We start from the raw sequence: 27,009 nt of genomic DNA, 5'->3' as shown, positions 1-27,009 counted from the left end.
TGCACAGAGTACTGACATGGGGAACTCTTACAACACTCCTCCTCGGTTATACTGTCAAAATTACCAATGACAAATTGTCCGGTGTGGGCCAGGACCCCTTATGACCTGGCCAAGTAAATGTATTGTGGTTTTATTTTAAATGTTCCGGAGAACTTAAATAATTCAGTGAAACAGCCAGCCACCTGGAGTAGGCCCCGAAGAGAAAACAAAAGTTTTAAAAATATTAATATATACAGCGGATGTTAAACGATCAGTTAAAGTCACTGTGAAGTTGACGAAGTGTGGACACTTCCTACCTTGGGTAGCGATCAGAAGAGACTACCAGAGGTTGGGGTGTTATGGCACCCAGAAGTGGCCAAATCACAGTTAAGTCTTTTGCAAACTTATGGGGTTAAAAGTAATATACAAAAATTCCCTCTGAAGTAAATAACAAATTAAAATTAATTATTGTGGAATTTTAATACATAAAAGATTACTTGTCCATTTCTTAAATTCAAATATAACGTCTACCCGTGTCGGGTTAGTTCGGAAGTGGGCCACGCAATGTGCTACTCCATCCTAATTAAAACAACTGAAAGACATATACACTTGGGGTTGAAAAGAACAATTACAATTATATTAATTAAATATTACTTTAAGGGTAGATAACACAGACTCTACTTGCCTCTTGTGGGGCGGACTAACACACGCATGCACACACATTTGTTGGCGGGAGGTTTGAATAGAGGGTAATGGTGGGAGGAGAGGGAGCCAGAAGCAGGGCAAAGCACACTGGGGTTAGAGAGGGGAAGCCCTGGTCAACGTCAAAACTATCATCTATTACATTGCCTATGGGTTAGAGAAATGAAGTTAATCAGTAAAAGAGACATGAATTTATCCATAGGGGCGGCCGGCCGTGTAATGATCCCCTCCTTACTTTACTTAGTCTAATGTTAGCCAATAACATTTTTAATTTTACAATAGGAAATGTTATATCTATAAAAGTGTTCTTACTCATGTTTTGGTTTTCTTTTATACATTTTTGAGAGCCCCATTTCCACATACATACAACGATAATTGCGATGGAGCACAAAAAAAAAGACTGGTCTTACAATTTATTTTACAGTTCATAGCGAATCATCTCCTTGCCAGCTATGATGGGATGAGACCGGATACGCGGTGGCCTAGGCAGAAGGTCCACCCCTGAGGCAAAAGGCCAGCAGTCATGGCATGTGAAGAATCACATCAGAATGGAGAATGTACTGGTTGACCCATCCAAAGAGGGCCAGGGGTAAAGATGAAGGCCGGGGGTACCGTTGAAACCCACACTGCCCAGAGAAAATTCATGCGCAGTTGGTAAAAGGAAAAATAAAGGCAAAAAAGGCAAAACAATAACAGAAAGGGACAGCCAACAATGAAAGTCAATTTCACTTATAGACTACGGTAGGAGACACTAATCAACAGCATTTTCGGGTGGCGGAGAACATCCAAACACAAACAAACTTGAAGACGTAAAATAAACAGCTAAATTACTACACGTTGGATGAAAATTGCAGAAAAAAGGGGATTGTACTCCCCTATTGCACAACTACATGCAGACAAACTATCGTGGCAAAAACCGTGAGAGTTGATAGTTAGCCTAGTTAAAGTTAGCCTTTGGAGTATTAAAAAATAAATAAAAAAGGGGTCGCAGCTACATGGAGTAGGAGAAGAAAGTGACCACCAAAGGGGATGGTGGCGCTAGGTGGCAGAAAAGCGGAATTAAAATTGGCTGTGCCGTCATGTGGTTGGCGACAGTGCCGCTAGGTAGCGCGCAGTGTCACGGCGATAAAGCCAACCACCTGGGAGACGAGGGTCTGGGATATGGTGCTCCCTGGTATGAAGGAGAGGAGTTAATAAGTGCTTAAATTTAGTTCTACAGGTGGCAGAGAGATTGCGCACGAGGGCAGCGAGCTGGGTGCAAGCATGGGCATGGTTGATGCCCATGGGAAGGGGAGTTGGGGAGGTAGCTGGTCATGGCCCAGCCTCAAGTTCTCGGAAGAACAGCGAAAAACAGTGGGGACAGGTGTGTGGGGTGTGGGGTGAGTGCTGGTCCTGACTGACATGCTATGCTTAGGCGTGCTCTGGCAGCACTGGCGTGCCTGACTAAACTTACCGAGCCTGTGCATCGGGCGTTGACGGGAGCAGGGTACTTGAATGCAGGAGCGTACTGCCGGTTATTTGGATGGGAGAAATTACATGCTGGGACATGCACAAGGGCGAGTGAAAATCTGACATGCTGTTAGCATAATGTAGGACGGTGAGGTGCATCCAGCCGCTGCTGTTGTACTGACTGACTAAAATGTATACAGTAAGGGCCCATAAGGGAAAATAAATTTAAAAAAAAATTAAATATGATCTTCGTCACTTTGGTCAAAAATACAAAAAGAAATTAAAAGAATGGAAAAGGGTGGCGGGAAAAAATATTTTTAGCATGACGTAGAATAATTTAAACCAAACTTGTTTATAGCCTCTCTTAATGTTTCTTGTGTAACTTACAAAACCAGTTTTAATGCAGAAGAAACATTTGATGTGTTTTCAACAATTTTTCATTTTCACACATAAAAATGCAAATTTCTGTCTTTTGATACATGATGGGAAAATACTATTGGGAAAGCGGGCTATTCACAAGTTCCCATCATTAACTACTAATTTAACAACCACCATCAGTGGTTTTCAGTGATATTTCTTGCATTATTTACTTTAAAAGTGTTATTATTTTTATTTTGTAATGTTTAAGAGTAAGATAGTTACAGTAGATCTTCCTCATTTTTCATTTTTATAAAACTGCTGGTAGACAGCTTCCCCTTATCTTCAACTATCAAGATGATTCTTAATTCACAGCGGTGGCAATGATGCCGGCCATAGATGACGGATAAGAATGCGGTGCAGATCTGTCAAAAAAAAAAAAACACTTCCTAATTTTCATTTTCCCAGTCAAAACCTAGATTCTTATCTGGAAGGTGTGGCCTCAGCATCCCTATCCTGGCAGCTGCCTGCCTGCCTGCCTGCCTGCCTGCCTGCCTGCCTGCCTGCCTGCCTGCCTGCCTGCCTGCCTGCCTGCCTGCCTGCCTGATAGTTGACTTGCGCAAGTCAGAAGCCAAAAAATATACAGTTATATGCCTCAATGAATGAGCAAATTGTGCTTTGCAGGGCAAACTAAAACTCAGCTCACGGAGGCACTTGGCATGTTTAATTTGTACATTGGAAGATAGTGGCCTAAATCTGTTTTAACTAAAAGGTTGCACGTGGGAGCGAGTTTTATATTGGTTTGTAAATTATGTAGATTAATTTATAATCCTAATGTTTTTTGTATTTTTTCCCCCAAAATAAACTTTTCATTTTTTGTAACCCAGTTTTACATCAACTCATATTTTATTTGTGCAAGCTAGCAAGCTCCAATATAAATAATTTCTTTGCTGCTTTGGTTTACTCTGCAGCCATTTGATGTGAGTTATTATAGTTATTATAAGCACTATAGATTCCATTTCAAAAGGAAAAAAAATGTACCTCCAAGTCTAAAGTATTTAAAAATATATTTTTTTGCATTATTTTCAAGGTATACATACTGATATTACAGTGCAGCAAACAATAAATGAATCAGCACATGCTAAAAGGGCCTACGTCCAAGCAACCTAGTTTTGAGAAAAACTAATAAATCTGTCTCCAAGCAACACTTTTAGCGTACATTAGGAATTTCCCTAGCTAATATTAGTTAACCTGCGCGTGTGACTCAATATCTTTTAGCATAGATAGTTTAAGTTATCCTATCATGCTTAACTCACTTTGCCATTTTTTGTGACTGAGGCCCTTTTAGTATATGCCAATTCAAATGTGAAAAGAAAACTTTAATTTTTATTATTTAGGTAGAGTATAAGCTTTTTTTTAACTAGGTATAATAGCAAATTAATTTTTGTGATGGTAACTTGTGTTAAGAGGTTTTTTTCTTAAGTCCTGCAATATAGTAAAAAGAACTAAAATCAAGAATGTAGGTATGATAAAATGTAGTAATTATCTGCTCCCATAAAGTAAAGCCAGTTTCTACAACCTTTCATTACAAATCATGGAACAAAATGTGTAGTTTGCTGTAAAATAGTCACACACAGTGAACAGCAGTTAAGACACTGCTCCTACCTACATCATGGTAAAACAGCAGATATCTGTAATAATATAAGCGCAAATAAAAAAACAGTAGCCCTTTCTGGCGATAAAATTCTACCACCGTGCAATTAGGATCATATTGAAGTAAACATACAATCGCTGAAAGACTGAAGGCCGGCTGTTGTACACACAGACAAACAGAAAATGCCACCCCTCCTCCTCTTCTAAAATCTGATTTTGATGTCTATGACTCCTGAAAGGAAATAGTATTTTGTCCTTCACCTCCCTTCTAATCCCACCCTCAAGCTATCCCCTCGTGCTCCACAAAAATAATCAGGGCACCATTAACTAGTCGGCTATCAGCAGCCCTATCTGCCACCGCTGATAGGGTGGGCTTGGCAATAGATAACCATGCCTTCCATGTATTTGTGGGCAGTGGTTGAAAAGTGGCTGAGTGATGCTGTTTGGAGACACAGCATGTAGTTTTTCAACTAAGCAATTTGAAAAATGCAAGTGTACACCAAGAGTACCTAGCAAGTTGTACGTGTATGTGGGAGGCAAAGTGATAGGGTCGATTTTCCCAGTCTTATCATAGGTCATATCTTATTATATCTTATGAAAAAAAAAAACCTAACTTGTCTTTAAAATGTGCTTACTGGAAAGGTTCTGATTACTACATAACATTTAATGAATCCTTTTACAGTTATTTGGCTAGTTACATACATAAAAATACTACTAAAATAAATATTACCAAGTGCTGTAGCTCCCTGGTTGCACGTGTGATCGGGAGTGGCTCCACGTTCCAAGAGAAGTTGCACGATAGCAGCATGGCCTTGCCATGATGCAGAATGTAATGCTGTTCTGTTCTCATTGTCAGTGGCATTCACATCAGCATCAAAGGATAACAACAAAGCAACCATTTCAACATGTCCTTGCCACGCACTTACATGTAATGGTGTACGTCCCTGAAACATCATTTAATATAGAACTATTCAAAACATGAAATATTTACAGTTGACAAAATATTTTAATGAAAACAGTAAAGAAAAAAATCACAAGACAAACACCAGCAATGTAAAAAATGCAATGAAGATATATGTCAGCCATACACAACTGCAGAATTAAATCCAATAAACCAATAATTATAGTTCTGACCAATTATTCTACTACAGCTAATACAGTACCCATGGAATCATGTGGACACCTATCGTTTTATAAAAATTCCAGAAATTCAACAATTGTATGGAAATAAATAGATGATATCAAACGTAAGACACCAAAAAATAAAAATAAAAAAACCCTAAATCATGAAATGCCTAACAATACTCGCAAATAATAGCATATGAATTGTCAAAATGTCAAAATATACTATCAATACTTTAGTCAAATACAACAATAAACCTAGGCCTACAGTGTATAGGGCACAGAGGGTCTAACGTTACAAGATAACCAAAAATGACTTGTTCCTCTGAGGAAGTTATATAAATAAATTTAAAAAAATTAATTTTACATGAGTTGTATGTTAGTTATTGTGGATCTAATGTGATTTCTTTAATAGATTACAATTTTATAAAAATATCATATGGTGTTTAAAATGTGGAATGTCTGTAGCAAAATCAGATGTAGATCCCTCGACAGGTTTTAAATTTACTTTATTTTATTTATTCTTAATTACTTTTACACACCCTACAGCTTTAACTTAAGCAGAACTACAGCACCATACAAAATTATATCAGTTTCAAAACTTACAAAAACAATACTATAATATAATTAAAACTAGCACAAAAAAAATTAACATATTTTCAAATATGAATCTTATATGACTTGACTACAAGAACTGTGCAACTGGGAAATATGTTAACTACAACCCCACACCTTGTTCTCAGCTGAGGGAAGCTAATGTAGCTGTGACCATAACTCACTACACAGTATTACCGCAATCTATAATGGAAGCACAGATGTCATGGTAGAGGAGAACTGTCACAAATGATAAACAACACAGCCCTCCAGTTGACTACAAAGATGCAGGGCTTGAGTCGGATGCACAGAAAGTGAATGGTTCAGCCTGCTCCCGGTGAGGGCTTCGATCACCAATGGCTCCACAAACCTGTTCACCACCCACGAGGTACCCACGGATCTTCACTTAAGTAACAGTTTTGTGTGTAAGAATATGTTTTCATTGGGTACGTATGAAGTAAATATACAAAATGTAGCTGTTGGAAACTCCTAATTTTGATTATGCTGAGATGAACGAAAATGGTGTTTGTGATGTTTAGGACATTGAAACTTGTTGGCCAACATAATCTGCAACACAAGTTCTTTTTGCATGAAAATTAACAAATTAATATATTAATGCATAAATAAGAGCTTCATGCCTCGTTGACATATGGGTTTTTAGAGATGATGAGGGGTGACTAGACAAATATGGCATTGACGGAATGAATGGTGGGGAAAACAGTAGCACCATCGGCTCTTGGTTACATCTGCTACGTTTTTCACTTGCTGGAAATGCGGATTTCACCAGCCGTGAATCAAAACCGGGTGATCTGACCGTTTATTCACCATGACTCACAATAAAGTGTTCAGGTATTCTTCAATAATAGGGGAGAAGTTTCTGTACAGCAGAGCATTGACTAGGGTAACTCTTGAAAGTTCATTTCTGGTGAAAAAGCACTGTATTTATTTGCAATGATTGCTGTTTAGTACTGGATTTTATATCTTTTCTACTGTCATAAAAAATACTTTTTATTCACACAGCTCTCCAACCATAGGCTGATTCATTTAAAAATAAGGTACATTAGATAGTGTAACATTTTTTTGTGTATTTAAATCATCAAACATCACATGTAACTTCATACTACACACTACAACTTACCTCCAAATCTTTGGTTTCTATATCAGCATTACCCTCATCTAACAAAAACCTTGCCATTGGTAACCTATTCTCTAAAGCCAACACATACAATGTACTACGTCCATCAGCATCCTTTGTATTCACATCTGCACCATGATTTAAAAGAACCCGCATGACCTCCATATGTCCTTCCATGACTGCAAGTCTGGAATATAAAATAACCAACATTCACATAAATATATTAGAACAGCTTTAATTTGGAAATTTTTTTTTCAAAATTTGATGTTACTCTAAATTTTTACCAACAATCTTAAGAATGAGACAAATACAGTACTAAAAGTAAGACATGGTTCAAGAATGTTCATGGTTCAAGATTTACAATAAGTATTTTATAATTTTGTTACATGTGGGAGATATCTAGTTTGAAGGATAGACAATTTGTTTTAATCTAAGTCAATTTATTCAAATCATCTTCACTAACTTCCTGAATTACTCACATAATCTTGAGTTAAAGAACTCAGTTTAAAGTCTTTCCAAATAGAAAGGAATATAAAATTAATAATGCTACAATTAAATATTTATTTTTTTATTTATTTATTTTTAGTCACATGCCCACCAACAGAGGGCTTTTGCAGTGGGTACGACACATACAGACAAGGACAAAGTGGTCACTGCAAATATGTGGACACTCCCTTTGTCTACACGAAGAGCAGGATGGCTCAACTTGAGAGGAATCCGCAGCAGGTAGGCACATCCACAGTTAGCCAACACACGTAGGGCGTGCGTGCCACATATTTGCAGTGACCAAAACAGATACAAACAAGTACAAAAAAAAAGTTACAAAAACTAAGGCTATATCACAACAACAATAAAAAATAATAAAGCATTAAAATAACAATAAAAATTTACTCTGAAAATCATATATGAAAATATAGGAATGAAATAATATAATGGACAAACAAAGGACAACTAAAAATTCTAGTAAATACACAATCATAAAAAAATAACCAGGAAGTAATGATATTGCTAGATCAAATGTTTAATTAAAAACTACTTAGATTTATTAACTAATAAATTTTGTATTTAGTTTATTGTAGTTTGAGATAAGTCTATAAATAAGGTCATTATTGTTATAGAATGTACACAATGTTGAAAATAATTGACTATTAAATTGAGGAAAATTCATACCAATATTAGCAAGGAAATAATTACATTTAATTTTAGATCTAAAGGAATTGTGAACAAAGTAAGCTCTGTGGTCTGAAAGAGGTTGAGGGGATTTCTTTATAATAATTAGTTGGATTATTTTATTTGGTATACTTTCTATTTTATTACTATCAACCATTTTTATGTCATTCCAGGGCATTTAACAGTATTCTAATTTAGATATAATTAATGCCAAATAGATAGAAAGAATATAATCTGAATTAGTTGCATAAAAAGTTATGTTTCTAATAAGGGCAAAGGTTTTTCGAGAGGTAGAATTACAGAATAGAGGTGATAATGTACCTCCCTGTGGAACACCAGAAAAAGCATTGAACGAAGCAGAGATGTGATTGTTAATTGATAAAAAAAAACTTCAATTTTTAAGATGGATGGAAAACCAATTAATATAATAATCACATATCAAACTTAGATAACTTCATTAGAGGTCTGCGAGCCTAAGAATTTTACTTTGAGCCGAGCTCGAGCGAGCCTACTTGAAAGTTATGGAGCTTCGAGCGAGCTCGAGCTCGAGCTTTTGTGGTACAGTTACACTTTTGGGAAATTATTTTTACCTTAAACTTAGTATAATGTTTGAATAAAGTATTAAAATGAAGTGGGCTTATTAATTTTGGTAACTATTTATAGAGTGCATTTATATTTTGCACTGCTAGAAAAAAAAACATTTTTGCCATTGAATCTTACCTGTTTCCATAGGTTCATTAGTAACTGATATCATCCAACTAACATAACCACAGTTTACAAGTATATGTTTGTGTAAATGTAACATATCTTTGAAATAATTTCATCCTTGTCAATTTTTCTGGAGTCCTTACTGAGCTTCAACAAACTTAGCACCAAAAATCATGTTGTTTGAAAAGTACCTACATTCACATTGTTTCAACATTTCCACTTTTCAGCACAAAAATTCTGAGAGAGATTGTCATAGAGTATTATGCAGAATTATGCATATTCAGTTCTTATTAGGAATTAGCCTTTAAAAAAAAAACAAAGCAATGGCCAGAACACACGTCACTTAATAAAGAGTAACGGCTTATATGGACTTGCAAAGAAGGTAAAAAATATCTCAACATACTGCTTGTAAAACTAAATCATGCAGAAAAATAATATGTTCTGCACGTTCAGGAGTTAAATTAGCTCTACGATTGGAGATGGTGTTTCCAGCAGAAGAGAAGCGTCTCTCGCTGGCAACCTGTATGGCTGGAATGCTTTAGTAAAATTGCTTAACCTCAAAATTAGTGTCATAAATATCTGTAACTTGTCATTAAAGTTTAATCAATTGAAAGTAATAAAAATAGAAGCATTTTACTTAATTCAATTTACACTTGCAAAAAAAAAAACATACGCACAATAAACCTACATGGAAATTAAAAGTCTTTTTCAATATCCTAAAGTCTGAAATATGTTTCCTCATGTCATCAAATGTAGAGCTGTACTGAATACTGAAGAAGCAGATTTTGCCAATATTTAGTTGAATCGGCATTTCTGCCGACTTCCGATACGCTTGTTAATTTTCAGCCGATATTACTGAAAAACGAGAGAGACTGCCATAACCTAAAAATCCACAAGTACCCTTTTCACTTTCCGTAGTAGTACTGCATTCTTTCAGATCGCATTATTTCTTAGCATCATGTGCCAACCTTACATATCAAAATTTAACATCCTTTTTTTTTTCCAATAATATTCTTTAATTTTAATATGTCATAAATAAAAACATTACCATCATGGTATGTATACATCTCGGTTGTTACGGTAACTATAGTGCAAATGTGGTAGCTATCATGCTTCTGTAGTAATTATGGTATCTACAAAGAATCTTTAGTTCTTTTTATGGTAATTATCTTAAGATAACTATTGGGTTTGTACTGTAGTAATGGTACATCATCCATATTTCTTAGCAAGTTGTCGTTCATTTGTCTTTTCTTCATATTTACGTGCGCCATTTTTATTTGAGACAGGAACTTTCAGAAAAATTTTAAACGGGACTTTATATCACACATTTAATGGCGTAAATAATGAGACCCCGGACAATTTAAACGCTTTATACGGAAAAACCTACCATGCGGGACCTCGTAAGTGAGTTTTACTGTATTTTTTTCCATAAATAGTAAAACACTGTCACAATGCTTTCCGGCCAAATAACCAGCTGCTGTTGAAGCTCGAAATTTTTGAGCCTAACAATTTTTTCGAGCCGAGCTCGAGTTTGAAGTAAGTATGTACTCGGCTCGAGCTCGATTTTCGAGTACTCGCAGATCTCTAAACTTCATTAGCAATAAGAAATGATTTACAGTATCAAAAGGCCTTAGCTAGATTAAAATAGCAGGCAGCAGCCTATCCCCTATTAGTAACTTCATTAAATATAGGATTCAGGAAAGTAAGTAAATTAGGAATAGTAGACATTCCTGTTTTGAACCCATGTTGATTACAATATAATCTAATACTAAGTTGGAATTTTAAGACTTTGAATAAAAAATTTTCAAAAAAAAAAAAAACCTTTGAGTAAAGAAACAGGTCAGTAATTTGGTACCATTTTAGTGAATTGAAACTACCTTAGCTATTTTCCATTTAGTAGGAAAAACTTGAGACTTTACATTAGTATTAAAACTATGTTGCAATACAGGTACTAAAAATAGGAGCAATTTCCAGAATGGTATTAGGTATGCTATCAGAGCCTGTGGATTTTGATGTTTTAAAAGGCTTGATACACCGAAGTACAAGGCTTTCTGAGATGAGGAAACAGGTATAGTCTCTAGGCACATGTCAGTGATAGGAACTTGTGGTTTACAGCTAGATGACCCGGCCCATAGACACTAGAAAAATACTGGGCAAATACATTCGTTAACACAATAGGATCATTAGAAATAGATAACATCATTAACTTTTAGTGAGTGATGTTCATAATATACATCTTTCATTATTTTGACATAACACCACCACTTTTTAGGTTTGTTCTTGATATTATTAGTCGTTCGGGTCCAATTAATTTTGTCGCGCTTGATTAAAATTTTTACTTGTTTCCAAAAATTAGAAAAATATGTTACATATACATGTTGTTATTTTTTCTGTATAGTTTATGGAAATGTTTCTTGGATTTTAAGGCTTGTATTAATTCACTAGAGAACCAAAGAGGATATTTAGATGCCTTTTTTTTATAAATAGTGGAATGAAGGTTTTGATTTTATCAGATATACAGTTAGTTAATTGACAAATAAGATCTTAAACATTGGAAAATTTATAAAAATTTCAGCAGTCATGATTTTTGATAGAGTTATTAAGACAAAGAAAAATACTGTTTTTGTAATTTCTAAACACAGAAGGTGAATTAATTTTCCAAGGGAGACTGTCCATTATGATATTAATGTTTAGTGCTGGATGATAAAGATAATATCAGCAGCATGGGTTATTATACAATTAGTTAAATTGGATAGGCAAAGATCTAAAAGATTTTTAGATGGCTGGGTATTGTTGCACTTGATTAGCCCAAGGCTAGAAGTAAAGTTGAGTAGATGTTGAGCTTTTGTTTTAACATGCATATGCAATATGTTAACAGTATTGTAGCCTCTCGTGTTAAACACTCGAGGGGAACAAGGAGTAGGAATGGAACAGAGTGCGGCAAAGTGTCATCTAATAGTATTACAACTCTATGGTAACAACACATTTATTATCGCTTATACATTAAATTATTCATTACAACTTCATTAATGACAAAAATGTAAACAGTTGATATTTGCGGCATGGCTCTGATGCAAAAGTCTGCGAACAGAAACGTTTAGAAATTATTGCAACGTGAGACATGTGAATGCAGCTTAACAAATTCACTTCACAATTGCCCGGGCTCTCATACTTGGCACCGCGCTTGGCGCTTGGTACACCATCAAAACAAAAGCTAAGTTTCAAGCAATTAACGTACATAAATTTCCAGAGTGCAAATGAAAGTATATAACAAGACCCCTCCACTCATTGAATATTGAGCGACACACCTCTGTCAATGCGCAAGTTAGCAAACATCACCATAATCATTAATATCATCTAACTAAAATGCTATTTATACACAACATGACTAATACAAAAAGGACCACTATACATGTTTTCACGAGGGTACGCAGACCTCTAATTATTAATATAACTAGTTGTCAACTTAGATTACTCTTGTCGACACGTATTTCTGCGGGCAAGTTCTTATTCGTCGATGCAGGGGTTACCCTTGACTATCTCCCCAAACTATCGTAGCGGGAGAAATGCTCGTCGGTGTGGGGACTGGCATTACTCTTCACGTGACGCTGCCGGGATTCGCACCTAAGTGTTGTGTGTCCAGTCAGATGTAAAGTCTTTCATCGGGACTCACAAGCTCACACCGCCGTCTCAAAGCCTTGCCTCCGTCACCACTGCCCCTCTTCTCACTCTAAGTTTTCTACCCACTCGGTCTATAGGTGTCTACGACAAAACAGTACTTTACCAAGTGGTAGCTTCTTCCGACGGGCAGCGTGACGGCAGACCGGCGAGACGTGTTGACAAGTGTAGCTTCCTTCGGCAGGGAAGGCCAGCAGGGCCTCCGGCTGGTGTCGCTGGTGGTCGCGACGAGTCTCCTCCCTCAGCGGAAAATCGGACCCCTTTTATACTCTGTGAACTGCTAGTATCGAACATGGCAGATTGTTCTCGGTCGGGGCAACCGGAACAGGTGCCTTCGGCGATGTCCGGTTGGCAGCCCGCCAAAACGAGCCTCCCCGAGGGCTCCCGAGCGGCTCCGAACGTCATGCGCGCAGCGCGCGAACTACTTGGCTAGTGCTGGTTGCATCGGCGCGCGGTTAGGCGCCGCGCGACATATCTTGATGTGCGTATGCGAAGCACACGCAACAGTATGTTTGTTAATCCAATCTACACCGAGAACGTTGAAGTCACTGAGGATGTTAATAGAGTCTAACTTGGTGGTAAGTCACTAGCTTGATGGTCCTAGTCTGTGCACCACTGTCTTCTTACACACCTTCACCACTACCGATTTGTGCATAGTGTCGCAAATATTGCCTCTAGTCTTCTTCTCTTCGGCTGGTAATACATTTCCTGCCAGCAGAACAGTTTTTTCTTTGCCTCGGGATTGCAGCTGTCACCAATATTCACCTGGCCGGCCAAACAAACAGTTTGCTTACTTCAGTATTTCTCAGCCCATCAATGAATGCACTTGTAGCAAGCTGCCGGCCGAACTCCGCAGGAGCTTTTGAATAAGCAATATGCACACGTCTCTTAATGTCAGCCTCGAATTCCTGTAATGTTTCCAACGATCACTGTTGGCACATCTTAAAGGCTGTTCTTTATACCTAACTCACGTGGCAGTCGCTATACCCAAGTTCTACTAACACTTCATAGTCCTACTGAAAGAAAAAAACAGAAAAGGTCTGAAGCAGCTCAAGTAGAGATCCTCAAAAGGCTAAAATGGGTGCTGTGGCTTTTTCTTCATCGCTCTAACCATTTACTTCTGCAGTTGCCTCAAAATGTTGCCTGTATACTGCACAGGAAGACTGGCCATCGAAGTTGGGTGGTTTGAATTTTGGGTGGAAATTAATAGAGCATTCAATCTAGTCTCTTCCAGTGACACTCATCTAGTTTGCAGCAGCTATTGCTTCTTTTATCATTTGACAGCACTACTTGGTCAAAGCTGATACATGCTGTTCGGTTGACTGTTCAAGCTATGCAAGTTGCTGCACCATTAACTCTTTAAATTCATCCAGATAATTGCTCCTGTTAAGTTGTTCGTTGTTCAGTTTTTTGTTTAAGCTAAGCCAGGTTCTGTTCCAAAGACTGCACTTTCCCTAATAGATTATTACTGGTTTCTCTATTTTCTTCTTCACTTTGTCTTAGTTCATCCCACATATATTTTTCAGCAGCCTATAGTTTAATCTCTATAACTTCCTACCTTCATCTTTTCTTGTCTTCTCTTCATCTCGTCTAGGCTCCTCTTAATCTCTTCTTGTCTCCTCTTCATCTCTTCTTGTCTCCTCTTCATCTCTTCTTGTCTCCTCTTCATCTCTTCTTGTCTCCTCTTCATCTCTTCTTGTCTCCTCTTCATCTCTTCTTGTCTCCTCTTCATCTCTTCTTGTCTCCTCTTCATCTCTTCTTGTCTCCTCTTCATCTCTTCTTGTCTCCTCTTCATCTCTTCTTGTCCATTCTTAATTTCCTCTTGATCCATTTAATTCTAAATTTCCTCTAGGCATTCTTCATTTCAACCAGGAGATCAATTAAATTCTCAAGTTCTTCAGCAGCCATCTTCTTCATCCACATGCACTTTTCCGAAGGGGGGAGGAGAAGTGTCTACGTAGGCTAATAGTCTAATTGAACTTAAGTATTTTACCTACAGCTACACTCAAATCTCGCTTCAGTTTCTAACACTAATTTTATACCTAAATAACAAAATGTACTATGTAATTATTTACTTATAAATTCATTTATTAGGGTCATTCCACTTCAGACATAAAAATGTTACCAGTGCGAAACATCAGGTTCTAAGAACAGCCCAAAAGGTTTTAACCTATATCTATTTATTTACTAATATTTACATAAATCTACTTCACTATCTTCCTTAATTACTTACTTAGTCTTTCATTTAGTGTTGGGTCGAATCCCAATTTTCCCGAATCCAAATCCCGAATTCGAATCCCAAACAGTACCTCGAATCCACCATTCGAATCTGAATCCAGATCTCAAGGGTTAATTATAAAATAATTTTTAAGTTAAGAAAAAAAATTAAACATTATGCATAATTATTTAACCCTTAAAATTTTTATTTAAAAAAACAAGGATTTTGACACGGTGTGGATCAAGACGATTCCGTTTTTGGTCACATATGTTTCCTGCAGTGCTGAACAAACGTTCAGAAAACACTGTCGCAGGTGGTGAACAAAAATATTTTTTGGACAGTTTATGTAGCCTGGGTCAAACATGCAGACTGTTTTCCAGTATTCGAGGATGTTTATTTCTGGGTTAATTGTAGGATCACGTAAGAATCTGGTCACTTCATCAATTGCTGTAGAATCCGACTTGGTGGATTTAAGGCATTCAGGCATTATCTGTGAGTACAGTGATTCATGTATCCACGGAAATCGGAAAACGAAATTCAACATCCGACGGAACAATGTTTTGTAGTTACCAACTTGACATTTGTTTAAAGTCCCAAATGAAGATAAATGCTTTCCTGAAATATTTAATGGAAACTGAAAGGCGCCATCTTGGCTTCAATGGTTTTAGGCCATAAGAAATATTGTCGTGCGTCTTTTAAAATTAAGCCTCACTAAAGCATAGTGATTAATATGCCCGAAGTTAAAAGTGACGGGGTGTTTTCTCTAGTTTACCCATTAAAATTCTTTATATTAATATTAGTTATTTTTGTGTTGTTCAAAATGATTGGCTAACAAATTCATTGGTTGGCCATCGTGGAATTCTCAATTAATACATATTCTAACGTTGGTAGTCTACACAAACCAAACTTGGTCCTAAAAAAATTCATAAATAGAATGTGTATCAGAATATTTAAAATTGAATCACGATTAAAATAATAATTGTATAATGAATTAATTTTTGTCATTCATTATTTCATTGTTATTACTACATGTGTGACCGTAACTTGTGATGAAAGTCGGCATTATTGTTGTATTACTAAGTAACAGATTTCTCGGTAAAGTTATTAAAAAAAAAAAAAAAACAAGATTCATATTACTAGTCGAGATCCTACATATGCTTTATTTTATTTTTTAGCATATTCTGAGAATACATCTGTGATTTATGCCTTATTTAATGCCAATGTAGCGACAATGCATCCATGTTCATGAATATAAAGTAAATTTCCCAATCAGTACATGCTTCATAATTTTTTTATATAATAACGAAATAAAAGTACAATACAGTAGAACCTCCTGACGTGCTAATTTGGGAATCGGATAATCCGGGACAATTTAAAAGAGCAGAAAAAAAGAGAAGTAAAAATTGTCAGCCCTTAAAATTAAGGTCACGCGGGCGGCCGGCAAACACTGCAAGACATCGTGTGGGTAGGGATGCAAACGATACATCGATGTTTTCAAAACATCGATGTATCGTTCATGAAACATCGATGTTAGCATCGATGTTTTGAAGAGCGATACATCGCCGATGCATCGACGAAAAAGTCCAAAAACATCGACATCGTTCATCATTAAAATTACCCTTTTTTTTAATATTATTTTGGCTATCATTTCATGAATATTTATTGAATATATAAAAAAATTACGATACGACATTTAGTTTTTAAGATACAGTTTTTTTAACTGTCTATACTTACTATAAAAACCTACATTTTTAAGTAGGTATCAAAAATGTTGTAAATACTGAACTATTTGGTTGATTTCAGTATCAATTTACTTCCAGTACTTTAAGATGTGTAAAACGGTCTCGCTAGCTTGACGCCACTCCTGCTGCCTGTCTAAGTTTTTTAAGGAATTATTAAGGTTGGAAAATATCTCAGGGGTTTTAACGGAGGTTCGGCCTCGTGGCTGCAGGCAGGAGCGCGTCGCGGTTCGAAACCTACCCGGGCTGTTCAGGCCACCCAGGACGCCTTATAAATAACTGGTAAATGAATTGACACGACACTGCATTTTATTCAGAACCGTTACACTTATTGGTCCAGGTACTGGCCGCGTCTGTTGTCTGACCGCTGCGACACGCGTATCTCTACGCATAAACGGTACGCGTGACCAGGATAGGTTGCAAAGGGGTATATACGGACTGATACAGCAGCCGACTGTCAACGTGAAAGATGCGGCGGATAGTCGCGGAGCTACTGTGCTGCAACAACTTATGCAGACATTTACGTTAACATGGAGAATGACACATATGTTCCAAAGTTATTTGCACTCTAACCTGTGGCGAAATATTAAAGTCCCGAAAAGTACGTACACCCAGTAAGCTGGAGGCATACATGTTACAGTCACTTTCTAATTGGAAATTACTCGGTTAGATTGCTCATTACAAGTTACACATTTATAGACGATGAAAATTAAGAGGCGAAAGTTAGCGAGTAAGAACTCGACACACATTGCTAAGAGTCTTCGATGATAACAATTAGGTGGCTGTGAAGCCCAGACTGCGTAACTCGATTACGCTGTCCTTAATCTCTGGACACGAAATTACGTAAAAAATGCAAAGTTCCCTGTTGGGATAAAATTAATTAGTTACGAGTTGCACGAAATATCGTGCGACTGGGTGGGGTCGGCGCAGAGCTGGTAGAAGGATTTTAAACACTTACACTATTGCTGATATATGGAGGTAGCGCGAAAGTTGATGGCTCTGCGTTCGCGGAGCGTCCGACCCCTGCGAGCTCCCGACGGTAACTGAGTTTGAGACCGCCCTGCGGCCTCGCGCCTAAACACGTGGAGCGCGGGAAAACAGATCCGGCCAGTTTTGGGCTTAAAAGACATGATATACAATATATATGATTATAAAACAATTAGACATAATTTCCCTTGAATTAAATATATTTTAAATTGTTATTAAATTGGTTGTTTTTGATTTGAACAGAATAATTACATATTTAATTAGGCGCATTGCCACACCCGGCCGGGCGCTGTCGTCGCATTGGTGTTCGTCGCGGCGCACTTTTACACACTCGGGCGTGTTCGACGCACTTAAGAGTAAGTGTTGTTGTGACATAACGGCCTGTGCGAACCAGAGGGAGCACCGGCGGTCGGCGTCAAGCTCTATCGAGAAAATTAATGTTACATTTTAAACCTGCACATACACTTCATGCTTTTTCCCTATTTTTTTCAATTAAAAATAAATTGTGTAAAAAAATAGTTATTTTTTTATGATTTTAGACTTCTTAAAATACTGGGGGGAGGGTAAGGGGGGGGGGAAAAATTATATGAATACCAACCAAAATGGTTTAGCATTTACAACATTTATTTATACTTAAAAATGTAAATTTTATAAGTATCGAAAATTTAAAAGTTTCTTTTAAACTAAATGTCGTATCGCAATGGTTTTGGGATAGTTAGATCTCTCATGATCTGTACTATTTACAATATATTCATGAAATGATAACTAAAAACATAAAAAATAAGTAATTTTATTTTATGTAAGCCTGTATCTTAAGGCTGCAGTCTGCCCGGGCACACATACGGTGCGCAGAGCTTCAGGATATCCGAGTGGGGTCTGTTTACAAAAAGCATTTAAGTGTTCGCTGAATGCCGAAAGGTACTTTTGAATTTGGATTAAGTTTTTTAACTGTATTTTTAGTAGAGTGAAAATGACTAAAAGGCGTGTTTTCGGAGTAATTTTTAGGCATAAAACAACCGATACTGAATCTTGAAACCACTTAAGGGCAGTGCAGTACACCTTTATCTTCAATTCTCCGCTATATAATGTTACGGTCACCGCTCAACTATCACAGCTGTCTTGTGGATATTGTAGTCAGGAACCTGTAGTAGGTATGGTTTTTGGCTACATACTATAATTTAAATCATTTTGGCATGTTTTTCCTGATATTTAAAAACATCGGTTAAAACATTGATGTATCGGTTGTCAGAACGATGTTTTTTGACATCGATGCTTTTTCGTTTGAACATCGATGTTCGTGATATCGATGTTTTTAAGAGCGATGTTGCATCCCTACGCATGGGCCGCCAAACTCTGCCACGCTGTTAGTACCGACCCTTTGTGTCGCCCCCCTTTCAGCTGTCACATTTGTCACTCTTTAAACTTGAGGGGGATGTCCTGACTTCTGCTTCCCGTCTCCCTTTGTTTGTTTCCACCCGCCTTGCGAGTGACGCGTCTGGCTGGCATTCGGCTGTTAACAAGGGGGTGGGGAGGGGGAGAGGGGGGGAGGGGGGAGGGGGGAGGGGGGGAGAGGGTGTGTGTGCAAGGTCAGCATGATCTTATCGTTCTCTCTTCTGCTGTTGTAAATGACCGTGAACTAATGGCTAGGCAGTGCTGTATTTTTTTAAGCCGAGACACTAATTCGTAGACGGCCGGCCCTTACCCTGAACGGATTACTCGGTTTTTTTTTTTTTTACAGGAGTTCAATTGTCCGGGCATCGGCGGGTTCCAATTAACACGAATAATGGGGAGTTTACTATTTTTTATCCATCTGCTGCCAAGGCGCAGTAAGCCTCGGGAGATGTTGCGTCACATGACCTTGGCCTTAACCCAGCTGCACGCCGGTGTCTGAGAAGCTTGACAAGACCTTCCGGGCTTTTAATCGCTAGTCCATGAAATTCGGTAATCCGTGATTATCTCGGTCCCGACCATCACGTATTAACGAGGTTCTACTGTACCTCAATAGGATGTGTTCCAAGGAAAACGTGAACAGGCCAAGTAAATTGTAAGCATTTAAGTTTTAAAATATTTTTCCTCGAATCCCGAATCTTTTCCCTCGAATTTCGAATCTTTCGAATACTAGAGATTCTGTGGGATTCGAGGATTCGACCGGCTCATCCCTACTTTCATTAGAAGAAACCAGTTTATAGTCTATCTTAATAGGAATATTAAACTAATAATGCTATGTCACTGGAGTATAGACTTAAAAGCAATTCACTTGCTTGATGGTCATCATCTGTGCATCACTATCTTCGAACACTTTCACCACTACCCACTTGACACCACGTTGCAAACATCACCTTGACCAGAATAAAAGAGCAAGGAGACAAAAGTTTTAGTTGAGCATATGCGTGCAGATTGATTCTCTTTCCACTTGACAGCCCCACTAACAAAGATGGCAACTCCTAAACAGAATTCATTTTGTTTTTGCAGTTTGCTAAAAGTGAATCTGTACTTACACTTTAACATGCATTTCACAGTAAGTTTAATTATGATTTACAAATGACAGCAATATTTCTCAATTGTATAATCAGTTTGAAATAACTGGATGTCTGTGTAAAAGATAAAGAACGATACAAACAAAAAGTGTAAGTTTATTGTGTCAGGGAGTCTTTCCTAGGTAGGTCACATCTGAATTTGCCTGAAGTACAGTATTTCCATAAAAGAATGTCCCAGTTTCAATGATATGTTATAAAAGTTAAATGTAGACTATTTAAAACAAATACATCAAACTGAAGGTAAACTAATCTAGTTATTTTTACAAATGTCCAATATGTGTACCTTTAGTTATACTGCACACATCCAAACTAATGTCCAATTCATCCCACTCTTTGGTTAACACATCCAGAGTAATGGAAGCAATAGCCTCTTAAATGCTATGTCTCAACTCTGGCAAATCATTTGGTAGCAGGTAGCAGAGTAACGTAGGCACACAGGAAAAAATTGCATAGCATTATGTCAGGTGGTTGTGGAGGATAGTAGAAAAGAGCTCTGTCGTCTCAACTATTACGACCAATCCATCGGCCTATACCTTCGGTGGATGTTTTTGCATTTTTGCCACATGGGGGATCACCAGGGTTGTAGTGGTGGCGGAGCGGAGCGGAGCGACGCTCCGCCACTGCTCTTGAGGCAGGAGCGGAAGCTCCGCCACTGTTTTGGTGGAGGGAAAATTATTATATATATAATTATATATATGCGATAAACGTTCTAAACAAATGATTGTTGATGTGCGCGCGTGTCCTTTTTTTTTTTCTCTCTTGTCCCGTAATTTACTGTGCTCTTTACTGAATATCTCTATAGATTTGTTGATTGCTGTGTTACGATTCGTAACTTACGAATATATAAAGCTGTCATTGTGCGTGCGCGGTTGCACTAAAACATCGAGTTAAAACTTCCTATTATTTTACCGCATTATATACCGAGGCTTCGCTTGCAACGTGCAGCTGGTCGTGGTATTAAAAGAGAAAAACAAAACTGCCAGCAAAAGATACCACGATCTTTTATTTTGTGCGTGACTTTTTTTCCCCTCCATTTTTAAGGATATTTTTAAGGAGGAGGCAGGAGGTTGGCAGGCACACCATGCGCGTGCGCAGTGCGCAGTGAAATGAGTTGACGTAGCTCTGTGTTGTTCAGTTACAAGGCAGCTGCAAAACTAAACACCGCATCTGTGCGACACCGACACTGGCTACATTCCTGGTTCAGTTATGTTTTCTATTCTGTTAATTTGCGCGTATTTGTAGACTGTGGTTAAGTGCTGTGCGTTATAGTTTTTTATGGCCATGTTACTAGCAAATAATTTATTGTTTTTAGTCAGTGAACTACCTACACAGCATGAGGAAGACAGTGGTTTTGAAAATTGAACATTATTAGCAAATTATCTACAGTAATAATGAAACAAAAACCGAAACAAAAAACGTTGACCTCTTTCTTTTCTCGGGTCGCCCCTGTTACTAGTTGTGTTGGTGATTCAAATATCTCCACTGCTGGTGTTGATACGTGTATCTCAGGCACCTCGGTTCAGTATAATCAACTCAATGACTCGCCTAGAGACGATAGTGAACTCGTAAAGAAAGATGAAGATAGTTCTTGTGCGGCTGCAACTGCAAGTAGTGTTGAAAGTGTGGAACTGCTACACTGGCCAGATGTTTGGAATGAAGAAATGTGGTCAAGGAAAAAAGAAGCTTTCCCATGGATTGATTGCAGGCAAGGTAAGCTAGGCTGCAAAGTATGTTCCGAGTTAACTCAATTAGGCGCATTCAAAAAAGAGCGTATTTCTATTGCTAATGAATGGCGTTCATATTCAGTTAATTATTGCGGATCTAACAGATCAGATCAGCTTAAATCACTACGTAAAAAAAATAATCGAACACAAGCAATCTAATGCTCACCGTATAGCACAGACAATTGTTGAAACATCTCACAAACAATCAATTGAAAATGTTTGTGAATCTATGAGTAAAGCTCAGCATTATTTAACAAAAGCAACATTTAGATCAGCTTATTACATTGCGCAAAATGACCGACCTTACAGTGACGATTTCGGTTTAATTGAACTTCAGAAGCTAAATGGGGTAAATGTTGGTGTTGGTTTACAGTCTCGATATAGTGCTGTTGAAATTATAGAGCATATTTCAAAAGAAATGAAGGAACGGATTATTAGACAAATTAAGGGTGTGTCTGGGAAAATATCAATTATAATTGATGAGTCAACCAGCCTAAGTTCAAAATCTGTGTTCATAGTTTATTTGAGATGTGAAATAAGCAAAGAACAACCACCCTCTTGTTTATTTTCAGATCTAGTAGAACTTTCTAATCAAAAGTCTGAGACATTTTTTCAAAGTTTATTATGCTGTCTTGATAAACACGGGTTTAATAGTGAATACCTCAAACAACATTTGGTAGGATTTACAAGTGACGGTGCTAGTATTATGCTTGGGAAACACTCTGGAGTAGCTCAGAAATTTCTATCCCAGTATCCAAATATTATAATTTGGCATTGTATGAATCACCGACTTGAGTTAGCATTAGCCGATTCTGTTGATGAAGTAGCATGTGTGAATCATTTTCACATATTTATGGACAAATTATATACTTTGTACAGTAGGTCCCCAATGAATCAACGTCAATTAGCTGAGTGCGCTGCAGAGCTCGGCCAAGTAATTAATAAAATCGGCCGTACTTTGTCAACCAGGTGGGTGGCCAGTTCGTTCCGAACAGTTTCAGCGGTATGGTTTGGATACAGCTCTTTATTCAACCATTTTTCAAAAGCCAAAGTAGATATGAGTAAATCTTCCACTGAAAGAAGCATGTACAACGACTTATTGAAGCGATTTTCATCCAAGCAGTTTTTACTTGATTTGACCATAATGTATGACATTTTAGCAGAACTAGCCATTCTTTCTGAGAATCTACAAAATAGAAATGCTTCTATTGTCTATGCAGACAAACTAATTAAGCGATGCATTCGCTTCATTGAATCTCTCAAAGAGAAGCCTGGCACTCGAATTTTGGAGGCCCAAATTGCGATCAAGAAATGACAGTTTTGTTCCATACCATTAACCGATAACATGAAAATGTCATCCATTTACCAGCAACAACTATTGTCTAGTGTAGCAAATAACCTGAAAAAGAAGCTGTTTACAACCATGTCTAGCCATGAGGCAACGTCAGCATCATCCGAAACTGTTACAAAGAACGTTCAGTATGAAATTCTGTTGAATCAAATAAAAGTTCTTGACTGTGATCAATGGCCAGCTGATTTGCCTGTAGGGTATGGCGAAGAGGATATACAGAATCTTTGTACACGATTCCAACTTAATTCAGCCAAGATAAAAAATGATTATCTTGACAATAGTCGCTGTATTCCCAGAGAATTAAATGTATTAATGAACTGCACAGAACTGATTGCGTGTAGTTCAGCTGAGTGCGAAAGGGGGTTCAGTTTGATGAACATCATTGTATCTCCTACCAGAAACAGACTTTTAATACCACATGTATCATCACTAATGTTCATCAAACTGCATGGACCCTCCCTCAAAGACTGGAACCCTGAGGCTTACATTTCAACGTAGCTGAGATCGCACCGTTCAGCAGATGATACGAGAACCCGCGTAGCAAAAGGGCAACACCAAGATACTGAAAAAAATGTTTTTGCTGATTTATTGTAAACAGTGTTGAATACTTAACTTGAATTGCAGACATTTTGTACAATGCCATGTAGCAAGGTTACAGTTTTGTAATATAATGTATGACAATGCCTCTTAATGTACCAATTGTGTCCTTTTTGTGTCTATGTATTGTAAAAACATGTAAGGGTATTATTTGTATTTTCCAAAAAGTGAAATTAATAGTCATGAAACTCGCCGATATTTGTTAAATTAATACCTCCATATCAGTTTATGTTAACAAAATCTTTTTGTTATTTCTGCCAGTAAAATTGCTAATATAGCTTCAATTAGCACCTGAAAATTCAAAATTTCCTGGGGGAGGACCCCCGGATCCCCCACTATTATTAGCAGGATGGGTGAACCAAAGAGTCTTAAATACAAGGCGCTCCGGCACTGTAAAATTTGGAACTACACCACTGGGGATCACAAACTTAAATTGAAACGCACGTTGAACTGAAATTACAGATTCACTCTTAGCAAATTGCAGAACACAAAACACTTTACACTCAGGACTCGTCTTTTTGCATAGGTGGCTTAGCAAGTGAGAAAAAACAAAGCAGTACTCGGGCACGCTCTTATCTAAAACTGTTTGAGTTACTCTTTAATTGTGAATGTGAACCAACATTCTACAATGCTTACAGTTGATACTATTAAAATTTATAACTGGGACATTCTTTTATGGACATACTGTATATACTTGAATGTACTTTTCCCTGGAAATAACATAACATGGGATGTTTGAACTGGAAGTGAAGAATGAAAGTAAATGTATGTGTACTTCTTGCGTACTTTGAGTAGAATAAACTCGCCAATTTGAAAAATGTTTTGTAGGATATATTAGGTATAAGATTTAAGTCATTTAAAGACTTGTAAAATAATTTTCACTTCATATTAATGAAATTAATAAACAATAAATATTGAAAAATGTTTAAAACTAATTTTTAATAAATAAATGTACAGTCAAACCTCTCTGAAACGACCCCTCACGGTTCCCACGAATAGGGTCGTAATAGAGGGGGGGGGGGTCGTAATAGAGGGGGGAGGGGGGGGTCGTAATAGATGTTTTCCGAAATTTTCAGTTGATTTTAACCCCCCCTCCCCACCACCTTTTCCCAAACCCCTACTCGCTAAGAAACCAGCCGTACAATGGCAGGATGCTGTCACTCACAATGCTAGACGGCTTTGCTTTAAACCCAATTCAACCTTCATGACAAGTCCGTCGCCCTACAGGCCACCTCTAAAGAAAATATGTCAATAGACAGTTTATTTTTACTGGTTAGTTTACATGTATGTTTTCTGCTTGCAGTAGTTAAATACACTAGAACCCCGGATTTAACGAAGCAGTGATTTTGCGAATACATTCTCGGGAACCGTCAAAAAAGTGGACATTTTGACCAAAATGTGAAAATCAGAAAAAATTTAAAAAAAAAAAAAAATACTAAATGAAAGATCATTATAATCTGTTAATTTTAACACACAGCGTATTTTTGTGTCGGCTTTAATACTTCCAATAATGTTCATGTAAGAATAACAAAAAAATAATGGGACATTTCCTTTAAAAATACGGCAGCAGTAGCTTGTGCAACGTAAGTGGGAGCGCGGGAATATCGTCTAGACAGGCTGGCGGCAGCACAGGCGGCGGATGCATGACGTCATACGGCTTACCTCTCCTTCCCTTGTCCAGACTTCAAGGTTCATCCCTCCCAGGCATACAAACCATCGTGTCTCTCTCCCCCTTACAAACCATCGTGTCTCTCTCCCCCTCCTCCCTCAAAGTCCTTTAGCATGTGAAACTGTCAACATCCTTCCTCCCCTTCTACAAACTGTGTGCGACTAAAGCAAGGTTTGTACAGTCAATTTCTGGTAAAATGAAAAAAATTTGGGGGCCCTCGCGACAGCCATTTACCGTTAATTGTTTCGATACAATTTGTTTGCTAGTTACACAACATTATTTCTGCTGGAAAATCACTGAAACTTCAAAATTTCTTTAATGGAAAAATTTATCAGGGCCGTAAAAGTATTCATTTTTGCCGCAAATGAACTATACTCGCCCTTCCTGCCGGACAACATTCTCGGCGCGTGACGCATGGCAACTACAGTCGTGTGCCGCGCACAGCCACGAAAAACCTACGCGATTTCCAAACTATACTATATATCCGACTGGAGTCTGTTTACGAAAAGCATTTAAGAATTTGTTAATGCCCAACTGGTTCTATTGGGATAAAATGGCTAAAAGGCATGTTTTCGAAGTTTTAGGTGTAAAAAACCCGTTACAAATTTCTTGAAAGTATCATAGGGAAATGCATTACACCTTTATCTTTCAGCCATATAATGTTACAGTCACCGCTCAAATTTCACAGTTATCTGACAGGAACGAGATGACTGCGCGCCAGTTCAGAGCCTTGCACTTAGAGGTTTTACCGCGCTAGAACTACCATTGAGCGTCGCTCTTATCATCCCGCTTCACTAAAACACACGCTGACCAGACGGCGCCCTAAAGCTCATTAGAGGAAGCACGTAGAAATGCAAGGCAGGAAATTCTTCCAGCTTATCAACCAGGATCCGGGCAAGTCTTGACTATCAAGCTTTTCACATTAAAATATAAGAGACTTGTATTGTGTAATTTCGGTGTTATTTAGCGGTTTTTCTTAAAAATCGCTTTTTTCGCATTTTCCATATAAATTCGTGGAAAATTTCGCAATTTCGCGATTCACCATCTAATCGTGGCCCTAGTTATTGCTCGCGCGAGAGGCGAGACGTGGAATGTAAGAAGAAAGATAAATGCGGGGTAGACAGGCGGCAGCCAGTGTGTTTCCTGCGCGGGGAATAAGTGGCGTAGCCTTTTTTTTTATGCTGGGTGAAACGACCTTTTTCTATCAACCCACGGGAAAAGATAATTGCTTGAGCTGTCAAAATAAACATCGCTGCGGCAGTTAAAGCAAGTCGAGGCGGGCGTGCATCCAGTCGGTCGCTGTGTATTGTCAACCGATAGTAATCAAAATCAAGAGAAATCCAGCAGGTAGCTTTGCCTTAACTGCGTACCACACTAGACACTCGCAAAAAGCTAAACGTAAACACGTTGCCACAAAAACCTTTATCTGCACCCTGCCGGCAAAGGGACGTGGAATGGGGGTTGTTAAGCGCTGACAGCGGTCGACAGGAATCACTCGGCAAGAGAAACGCAGAACACGCTACTCACCACAAGAAACTTATTTTCTGTCCGATTTTCTTCGGATTTTCGGCAATTTTTTCACGGTTCCTCGAAATCGGGTTGTAATAGAGAGGTGGTCGCAATAAATGGGGTCGCAACAA

The 27,009-nt window shown here is 37.9% G+C and overlaps 1 protein-coding gene across 1 annotated transcript in view; it reads right to left on the bottom strand.

Annotated features, from left to right (window-relative positions):
- The window catches only part of LOC134529511 (ankyrin repeat domain-containing protein 50), a 145,750-nt gene that overhangs the window by 44,966 nt on the left and 73,775 nt on the right, over positions 1-27,009 (bottom strand). Inside the window, exons 9-10 of the mRNA XM_063363670.1 lie at positions 6,995-7,178; positions 4,871-5,084 (exon numbers count right to left, since the gene is read on the bottom strand). Of these exons, the coding sequence (XP_063219740.1) occupies positions 4,871-5,084; positions 6,995-7,178 (398 nt within the window). The remainder of the gene's footprint in view (positions 1-4,870; positions 5,085-6,994; positions 7,179-27,009) is intronic.

The sequence above is a fragment of the Bacillus rossius genome, chromosome 2 (assembly GCF_032445375.1).
Source record: "Bacillus rossius redtenbacheri isolate Brsri chromosome 2, Brsri_v3, whole genome shotgun sequence".
NCBI classification, from domain to species: domain Eukaryota; kingdom Metazoa; phylum Arthropoda; class Insecta; order Phasmatodea; family Bacillidae; genus Bacillus; species Bacillus rossius.
This window is presented reverse-complemented; position numbering and strand designations above follow the sequence as displayed.